The sequence below is a fragment of the Pecten maximus genome, chromosome 13 (assembly GCF_902652985.1).
Source record: "Pecten maximus chromosome 13, xPecMax1.1, whole genome shotgun sequence".
Classification (NCBI taxonomy): domain Eukaryota; kingdom Metazoa; phylum Mollusca; class Bivalvia; order Pectinida; family Pectinidae; genus Pecten; species Pecten maximus.
The window spans coordinates 27,861,819-27,871,968 of NC_047027.1; the positions used below are offsets into that span (position 1 = coordinate 27,861,819).

The 10,150-nt window shown below is 34.2% G+C and overlaps 1 protein-coding gene across 1 annotated transcript; it reads right to left on the minus strand.

Annotated features, from left to right (window-relative positions):
- Positions 1-2,354: 2,354 nt before the first annotated feature.
- On the minus strand, positions 2,355-7,693 carry LOC117340602 (titin-like). The gene is made up of 11 exons (XM_033902366.1): positions 7,342-7,693; positions 6,417-6,743; positions 5,417-5,716; positions 4,818-4,922; positions 4,681-4,702; positions 4,156-4,211; positions 3,900-3,927; positions 3,711-3,787; positions 2,971-3,007; positions 2,774-2,841; positions 2,355-2,439 (listed from the first exon to the last, which is right to left on the minus strand). Exons 1-11 carry the CDS (start codon positions 7,628-7,630, stop codon positions 2,393-2,395), a joined length of 1,356 nt encoding a protein of 451 aa, XP_033758257.1. The 5' UTR covers positions 7,631-7,693; the 3' UTR covers positions 2,355-2,392.
- Between the last annotated feature and the right edge of the window lie 2,457 nt (positions 7,694-10,150).

The window sequence follows — 10,150 nt, forward strand, 5'->3', positions numbered from 1 at the left end:
ATTTACATTTGTATTTCAAGATATACATGTATATATATATTTATGCATCTTCGGTCCTGTCACAGACAACAAAAAGAATGTGTAGATTGAAAATGGCCACCATATATGGCATATGGTGACATTTAATATCAATTCCAAACAAATTACAAATTAACAATACAAAATTAACATAGCATAACATAATGATTAAAAAACATCCAAAAATAAACATATAAAAATTACAATGGTAGTCAATTACAACAAAAGCCTGTGTGGGGTTGCCAAACTCCGCCTTCAAACAGGCATGTGAAACATCATCCAATATAGTAACATAAAAAAGAAGATAAAAGAATCAGGGGAGGAAGTGGGTGGGTGGGTTAAGTGAGAAGGCCTAAAAAACTTATGAAAATAATAGAAAACTTCAAATTACAAAACTCTGTTGACAATTTATTAATGGCGCGCATCGGAAAGCTGCTACCCATAATTCCTAGCTGCTTGACATGGGGCATATAAGTATGTATGAAAATATAAGTTACAAAGGGAAATAACTCGTGTATAATTTGTAGCAAAATAATACGAAAATTTGGAAATGTGCAGGCCTTCCGATACATAAATTAAGCTAAGTGCTTAGCTGCCCTATATATATAGAATGTCACATGGTACAATCCATATCACATGCCCTATCAGTTTGGGGACCCAATATCAAACACAAAAGACTTCATTACACAAAAGGCTTCAACCATATATCATTTTCTATCATTTTATTTATCATAAACATTTTAGACACTCAATGTTTGATTCAATATGTTAATAAAACAACAACACCAAATATTGGTGATAAAAAATTAATATGTATACCAAATAAATTTACTGCAACTTATGTCAACTAATTTTCTGTTTATTTTGCACGTTATTTGTTCACACAGATGTTTTGTTAAACAGAAAAAAGGAATATTCCATTACTTCAGTCTTAAAAAAAAATAACAACAACTATAACTGTTCCCTCTCATATTACGTCGTTTCATTATCATTTGATGCTTTCTTCAAATAACGTTGAATACAATTTGGATTAAACAGAAAAAAGACGGACAATCATAATAACTATATTTATTTCAATAGAAAAAAGTTCAACAAATAAAAACCAACAGCTACTGCGACTAACCGGTCTGTATGGCTACATACGTATCGGTTACTCTTCCTTTTAGATTGATAACTTTCAATCGCTATGAGAATAACTGCACATAACACGTAAGATGTTTTTCCTTTTGTTGCTTGGATGTTCATGATTTAATACTGATGAATTCAACACACATTCACCCTCTGACATTCTTACCGGCGATAACAAAGGAAGTGGTCGTCTGCTGAGATGTGAATCGGAACACCTCGGACGATTTCTTCATGTTCATCTGATCGAACACCCAGAAGAAAGATTTGATATGCATTTCCATCGCAGTGGTCGGATATGGTGATATCCATTTCCATCGCAGTGGTCGGATATGGTGATATCCATTTTCCCACGGAACTTTTCGTCTCGAAGTTATATTACCTTGTTCTGAATTAGTTTCATAAAATCTCATTTAAAAAGAAAATACAACAAAACAAAAACCAATGAAATAAGAAAATATAAGAGTTTGCATATACAAAATTCAAATAATGTTATAGTATAGGAATACATTTAGTGTTGTGCTTAAAAAATGAGATACGTAGGAAAATTTAGTGGTTTAAAATATGTACATGTAGTTTAATGAATACTGCGTAGGTTGTACTTTAACCCGAGATACATCACTCAGGCATCGCTAACTAATTGTATTTTGTATCACACAGAACAATTAAGGCGGCCAATAAGTATGTCAAGAATGCTATCAGGAAATATCAATTCACTTGCACAGAAATGTTCGAAACAGCAATGGCATTATTATGCTTTCAGATCGGCTCAAAACACTTTAGCCGAATTTCTACTATGCAGAAAAACCCATCCTAAATCAACTAGATATTAAAAAAAAACAGTCTAAAATAGAGCTGACAGTGGTTAACTGGCTAGCTTTGTTTAAGGGAATTTACCGAATATATTAACAAAATCGATCATATACCGATAATACTTTAATCGTTAAGAGAGATAAACGATGAATTTATAATCAATTAATAAGTTTTGTGTTAACATTTCACTGTTCGAGGAGAAATTGATAGGGTATCCCGTGTCACTTTTATGATACTGATTAGTGATTTATATATTTACTCCATATGAATTGATGCTAGTTGTGTGTTTATGCATTTGAAAACGACAATGAAAGTAAAACAGTCAAGGTTTCATTTCACAAATATAACACCTGGACAATGTCTCCCTTGATCTCCTGTCTCCAACCACACCTTGGATGAACATCGCCTCACTGAGTTTCATGATGTTGTATGAACACTAATCACTACAAGCGATGGTAGTATTGATATATGTCCCTCTGTTACCTGACAAAGAAAGAACTGAATATATACGAGCATGGAAAGATAGATGTGCTTAAGATAGTAAGAAAACATAACCTACTTATATATCACCAAATACATATCATCATTATATATATAGTTTACAGATATGTATAGCACATATAAAAGAAATTGTATATTAGTAGTATGGTCCTACATTATCGATGATAATTTGTAAATACTGATAATTTTATTTATCGATTTCATCGTTGTTCAATTAGCATGGCATTATTCTTTTATACAGTTAAACGGAGGGATTTAAAAGAAAGGTTTCTTATCATTCTCGTAAGCTTCCCTAAACGAATTAAATCACACGTACCAGACGTTGTAGTATGAAGTTCTTCATAAACGTTTGGATTAGAACGGCCCTCCAACGACTCGTACTTTCTGTTATTAGAAGGAAGCGGTTGTTAATTTAAAGGTATATAGTTTATCTGCAACATCAATGTTTAAAAAAACTGATTTTAATATTTCTTACAAATCACAGCGAATCACAAGCGTTGATAATCTACCTACCCACCATCTCCTTCATTGTCAGGATCAATTTGGTTAACTGAAAGTACAAATAAAATAATATCGGAAATTAATTTAATGAGCAATAATGAAGCAGTTAGTACATTTAAATGCAAACTTTATAGATATATAAAAATACACACAAAATAGTACAAATCCTCTTCGCATATGCTACCTTATTACATGTTGATAACGTAAAAATGGCCATAGAAGTTCCTAAAACCCTACAATGAGGTAAACATTAGATTAATGGGATTGTTAACCAAACAAAAAGACTCAAGCTAAGTCGCCCGATGTCATCGGCAATATTCCTGACATTATATCGCTGAGCTCCGAGACTTAAATTTTGTCCCCTTCCTATCGTCAGATTTATCGGAGGTTGCTACTTTATATCATTTTGGGACGAAACGTCTGTTAAGATTAAGCATCTTCAAGCACGGGAAACATCCTATTTGACTTAGCGTTCAATCATAGAACATTGATTCTGTACATGTCGCTCTAACATCTGAGCTCAAGGTTTCTTTTTTTTTCAACTGCCATATAGATTAATCTTGCTGTATCTTATTGTATTTCTAGCACTGTTCATATATCACGTGATTGTGTTTGTTTTCATTGTTTCTTGATGAAGGGGCGAATTACCTCGAACATTTGCCACACTGTTGGAATTACCATAAATACACACATATATATGCATTAAACACCGACTGCATGTGATTCTTAATATATATGACACTATGCCTTACCATGATGATGTCCTCCGATTTCAGAATACACGGACGGCTTGGCAACCTCATTAGTATCAAGTTGTTGATATGGAGATCTGTATTATATTTGAATAAAAACAAATGTGTATAATACAGTTGTCATCGTGATACACTTATTCGAAAGATATTCATTAATTATATTTAAAGCTGATATGGTTGTAGACTTACCTTTCATTTCCGGTTTTAGGTCTGCCACCTGTAAGAAAAATTGGTAATAAAACTTAACTCTAAAATACATTTTCGTTTAGTAAGAAGCGAACAGAAGAAACCGTTTTGTTGTGCTTAGTTGTGCAATATATACTAAACCATTAAGACTCAAAGAAGCATTAACTGTTACAAATAATTGATAGAAACATTGTGTTAAATGTAAATATATGATGATAATATAAATATAATAAGTAGCGTATTAATAATCAGAAATTACCTCGTTCCGAAAGTTGTATATCCTGGCATTCCTTCTGTTTTGGAACCTGACTTTTTCTGCAACAATAAGGTATACAAAAGATTGTATGACTGATCTTTCCAGTCAATCGCCTGGCTGTTTTTGGAAGCATGAGGTTTTACAAGAATAAGCAATGATGGCAACATGATCAATATCGCTTTTTTATTGTGAAATGATACATACTCTATAATGACGTTTATTGTTTTGATCTTAATGAATCACAATAAACAGACGTGCGTATAGATAACAAAAGTCGTGGACACGCAATTGGCAGATGAGGTCCCGACTAAACATGCTAAACGGGCATTGAGTGGTTATCCATTTCAGTTCTCTGAACTCTTAAAAGTTACCATGAATAAGGATGCTCTAAATACTTGGTCAAACAATGTTTATGAAGGGTATTATTTTTTTTAGTTATGTAATAAAATAGAGAAAAACAAACATCAACATTGACACTCTTAATATTTAATACTCGCCTAAATATATATGTTACTGGCATTTGCTTACCTTTGACATAGTCTTCCATTTCCTGCAAAATAAGATAAGCAGTTAACTAGTTAATACATCTTAATATTTCACTGTTTTAACGACTGTTTTGTAACTATTTAATAAGTACTGTGTAGATTAGTTACTTAGTTACTTACGTCTGAAATATAACACGATTCCAACCGAGAACAAAAGCGTGAGAACGCCAGTGACTGCCAGTACAACTCCTGCGACATACATATTGTTAGTTCCACTGGAACATGCTGTATCAAACAAAATATTATATTTTATTTCCATCAACATGCATTCACTCTTTTTCATGTTGCCTCGAGAGCAATTCAGGTAATAACATACGGGTGCGGAAGGTGTGAGGACGATACACGCAGGAATTTTTCATGTTTCGTGCGAACAGTAAACTGTATCTTGCTGTCGTCAATTGATAAGTCTCTGTTAGAAACACTTAGACGCTAAGAAATGAAGTACCAACTGTTATCGAAAATATACTTGAAAATAGTATGCATGTAATTTATTTGTTCATCAGTTGACGACAAAGCATCTTCAGGGTGATTCAATACACAATGTACAAAAGCATACTAAGAAAGCTGTGACCGTGTAAAATATCTCATATAGTCATATTTTGCTTTTTAGTGTTTAAATATTATCCTTTACGAATTAGTCAGTGCCATTGATGTAACACAGTTTAATAATAAGGTGCTATAAAATAGAAAATATGCAGTGGTATTTGCTACATACTTACGTGTATAAACAGTACAGCCGACAGCATCAGCCGATGTTGTGTTCCCATACTTATTGTATGCGACAACTTTAAAGAAATAGACATGGCCTCCATCCAGATTGTCTATATTTTGACTATACATGTCGCTTCCGTCTGTGTCTTTTGTAATCATCACTGGATAAACTTCTTGTGAGTTTAGAAACCTGTCTGTGCTGAACATAACATGGTAGTACTGAGAGTCCCCTCCGTCACTCCATGAGACTTCAGCAGAATGAGGTTTGGTACAGCCAATTGACAGACTGTTTGGGATTCCTGGGTTCACTGTTACATCGAAAAGAATGAAGAGGTGTTATACATGTTACCATTCATCCATGTTATTTCCATTAAGTTACATGAATATGAAATGAATAGTATATGTATAAAATTGTTTACGCCATACATTATTATGTTAAGATGATGTCGAATTATCTGCATACTAACAAGAACAAACTGCGATCTGAGACATCAACACATGTCCTATTTGGAAAAAAAAATAGATTTTGAAGAACTTTGTACATAGCATGCAAGATCTCTCCTTAAACACATCTTTTTCATGCAGATTTTTGTTTTCCAAATTAGGAAACGACGTTACAAATACATAACGCTAAAAAAATCATTTTACTGTATAAAAATGCTAAATGTCAAAAGAGGCGGGTAAACGTTCTCAGATAATCATACTTAAAACATTAGGTTAAACAGGTTAAACAGACTAAACTACCGTATAATACCGGTTTGTAATTTTGAGATTTGCTTTGCGTTTTTTGTCAACTATCGAAAAGATCAATAAAATAAGTGAACGTAACAAGTCACGATATGAACCTTCGAAGCATTTTATTATAGAACTGTTATTTAGATAGAAGTCATTAACATATTCAGCAATTGATATCGATTTCACTTGATATATCCACGACTTTTCATTAATATTGAGAAATCGGATATGTTTTCCGTAGAACTTTACGGCCGTAAGGAATAAAATACTTACGTTTTTCACGAATTGTGAAGCTAAGCATGGCACTTCCTTGGTTGTTTGTTGCTGTGACATTATATAATCCAAACCAGCTCTCCTGTACAGTGGTCCGAGTCAAAACTGAAATAGCAGTTAATTTACTCGCCTCAAACGTATTTTGTATAATAACGCCATCCGTCCCGTTTCTAAGATCCGTTGCATCAAAAGATTTGTAGGGTTGGAAGGTCCAGATGAAAGATGGTGCCGGGTTGGAGATGAATGTAGAAGACAAAATAATGGTGTCTGATTTGGATAGATCAAACGTCTGGTTTTGGTCGAGCATTTGATACGGATGTGGTTCATCTAAAAAGCAAACAATGTATGATTGGTCAAATATGGTAACTGCATCAACCAATGGAATTTACCAATAAAATAATACCTGAATCATGAAATAACACACAGGGTAACTTTTTGCAAAGTTTTCATAGTATTGCAATCTCAATAAACATACCAATGTATAATATTTGTATTAAGCGATAACACTCCTTAATGTGTTATCTACATTATTCGGTATTAGATCCCTATTCTTATGATAATGTTGAAAAATAAATGTGACGAGTTTCGTTTTAAATGTTCGAAAGTGTCTTAAATGACTGATAACACCTTTACCTTTTCTTGAAATTACTGTTTTAATCACAAGTTCTACACGTCGAGTAACAAAATGAAAATTGAAGCCAGAAAATGATATGAAATGGTATTTGTTTGATCATCATTCAACTTGACTAATGATTACATTCATGAGATTTAGTTTTTCGTCTGTCATCCGAATTGGACAAAAAAGATGATACGGAACCACTACTGGTAGTTGATAGTATATACCTATATAAAGGTTTTAATAACTAAGGGGCAAGCTCCCCTTATTTTACTTATCAGATATTTCAACTACAGTCAGAAAACTAACATTTCACAATAACACTGATCACTTTAGTCGACTCCCCGGCAGCATTGCTAGCAGTACACCTATACGTCCCGTGTTCTGATCTGTCCAGTTGTCCCAGTGACAACACAGGTGAGACAGTAAAGTTGGTGTTGTCCGGTCGTGTCCAGACAAAGGTACAGCCAGGTCTACAGTCCGCTGTGCAGGTGATGTCCGGTAACGTGTCACCCTTTATCCTGGTATATTTGGTCTCCTGTGGTGATAAAATTAGCGAAGAACCAGGACCATCTGTATAGATACATAGTTTTAGCATTAATATTTGATTAAAAAAATATGTTTTTTTGCAGTTATTTGTTGATCGTTTGCTCGATTTTATTTATTACTTACAACAATTTGACAAATGTGATATCACTTTGGTACGGTCAACTTATTATTTTCAATTGCTGCAATAAAACAAATACATGTTTTCTTCTGCAATTTAATTGAAGTGGTAGCATGGTACATATGTATACGTTCACATACACTACTACATGTAGAGATAGCGTGATAAATGCTCGGCTTTAGAATGCGATAGTAGTATTGGCATGATATGTATTTGATGATTCATTAAAGTGAAACTGTTATCATTTTGAATTAAATCAATGTTATCGATTTACTGTATTCTACATTTGTTGTCAATTCACATGTTTCCGTCATAATACTTATACTCACACCATGTTTATAATAGACAGATGATACTCATTATTCATCATATCCATGTGAGACTAATCATTTCCTGATACACATATAAACAATCAGTGTTTTGTTTATATTGACGTGCCACTATGATATGTTACTAAGACAATAGTATCAACATTTTAGATAGGTAACGACTATGCAACAATTTCCTTATGTTCAATATAATAGGACATCTTACTTACACTGTAATGTAACAATAATTGTTGAAATGGACTCCCTGCCAACATTCCTAGCAGTACACCTGTAAGTCCCGTGCTCTGATCTGTCCAGTTGTCCCAGTGACAACACAGGTGAGACAGTAAAGTTGGTGTTGTCCGGTCGTGTCCAGACAAAGGTACAGCCAGGTCTACAGTCCGCTGTACAGGTGATGTCCGGTAACGTGTCCCCCTCTGTCCTGGTGTAGATAGTGTCCGGTGGTGACAAAGACATGGAGGTACCGGGACCATCTACCGTGTACCAATGTTAAAATTAAGATGCGGTGTTAGGTACCTGGTTTAACATTAAATAGAAATAGTTAAAGTCAACATAAATCTATATAACATAAACATGATGTGCATAGGCCATAGATTATTTCAGTTTTCTTTTTCTGAACTAGCGTTCTGAACAACAAAAACACAAACCACAGAACAAAAAACATCATTAGATCATAATTTCTTTCGCTGTATGTTCATGATGTAATATATATATCGCAAAGGCGTATTATAATGAAAATTATGCACATTGATGCACACACAGCGCGACACATCTGAAATAGACACGATCTACGTCATCAGAATTATTCCGCAAATCAGTTATCATGTTATCTATTGTTGTGATTAACGTCTTTGTATCTGACTCAATTACACTGTATGGTAATACTGGTTATTATATTTACTCACTGTACAGTAACACTGGTTATTATAGTCGACTCCCTGACAATATTCCCAGTTACTTACACTGTACAGTAACACTGGTTATTATAGTCGACTCCCCGACAACATTCCCAGTTACTTACACTGTACAGTAACACTGGTCATTATAGTCGACTCCCCGACAACATTCCTAGCTATACACCTGTACGTCCCGTGTTCTGATCTATCCAGTTGTCCCAGTGACAACACAAGTGAGACAGTAAAGTTGGTGTTGTCCGGTCGTGTCCAGACAAAGGTACAGCCAGGTCTACAGTCTGCTGTACAGGTGATGTCTGGTAACGTGTCCCCCTCTGTTCTGGTGTAGGTATTGTCCAGCGGGGTCAGACCTATGGAGGTACCTGGGCCGTCTGTAATGTTAATATATACACCCTATCAAAATTTAACTGATATCAGACCCGTCTCTCTGTATAAACCTTGCAATGAGAACCATTCACCTATCCTGGTTTAAGCAGTGTCTTGCGGGACAGATATATGGTGGTACGTCAATATGGGATTTATGTTTTAATTAGATATATTCATAACAATGAAACACATTATGATGTTATAATATGATAATATCAATACTTGACTGCAATTTATACCAATTAGAAATAGTGAAGGATACAAAATCCCATAATCCATTATTGATCAGTATCTGTAATAGGTTAATATTTTACTAGTGGAGTGACACCTAAAGGAGTGTCACAGAAAGAATGAAGTGTAGTGAGGGGCGATAACTCTATTTGAGCATGAAAGACAGATAAATACAAATAAATTCCCTTCCTTTAGCATTAATACCTTCACTTGCACCGATTTTCCTCACTTCCACTGAATTTCCTCATTTGCACTTAATTGACACACGCGACATTTATCTAAGTTTAAAAATTCATACTGGCCTGAGGAAATTGAAAGTTATGGGGGTTACCAGTGCAATGATTCTCACACATTCTACAGTTTTTTGGAATATCACACTTTAATTGATTATGAGACATCAATTCGCATCTATCCAAGCATAAGTTCAGGGTCTCTGGTGTGTTGTTCAATGAGGTAGTCACCTCTTATACAAATATATACCTCCGATACAGTAATATATTACTGGTACCTCCTATATAATAATTATTCTCAAAATTCTACAGTTTTCTAGAATATGACACTTTAATTGATTATGAGACATCAATATTGGCATCTATCCAAGCATAAGTTCA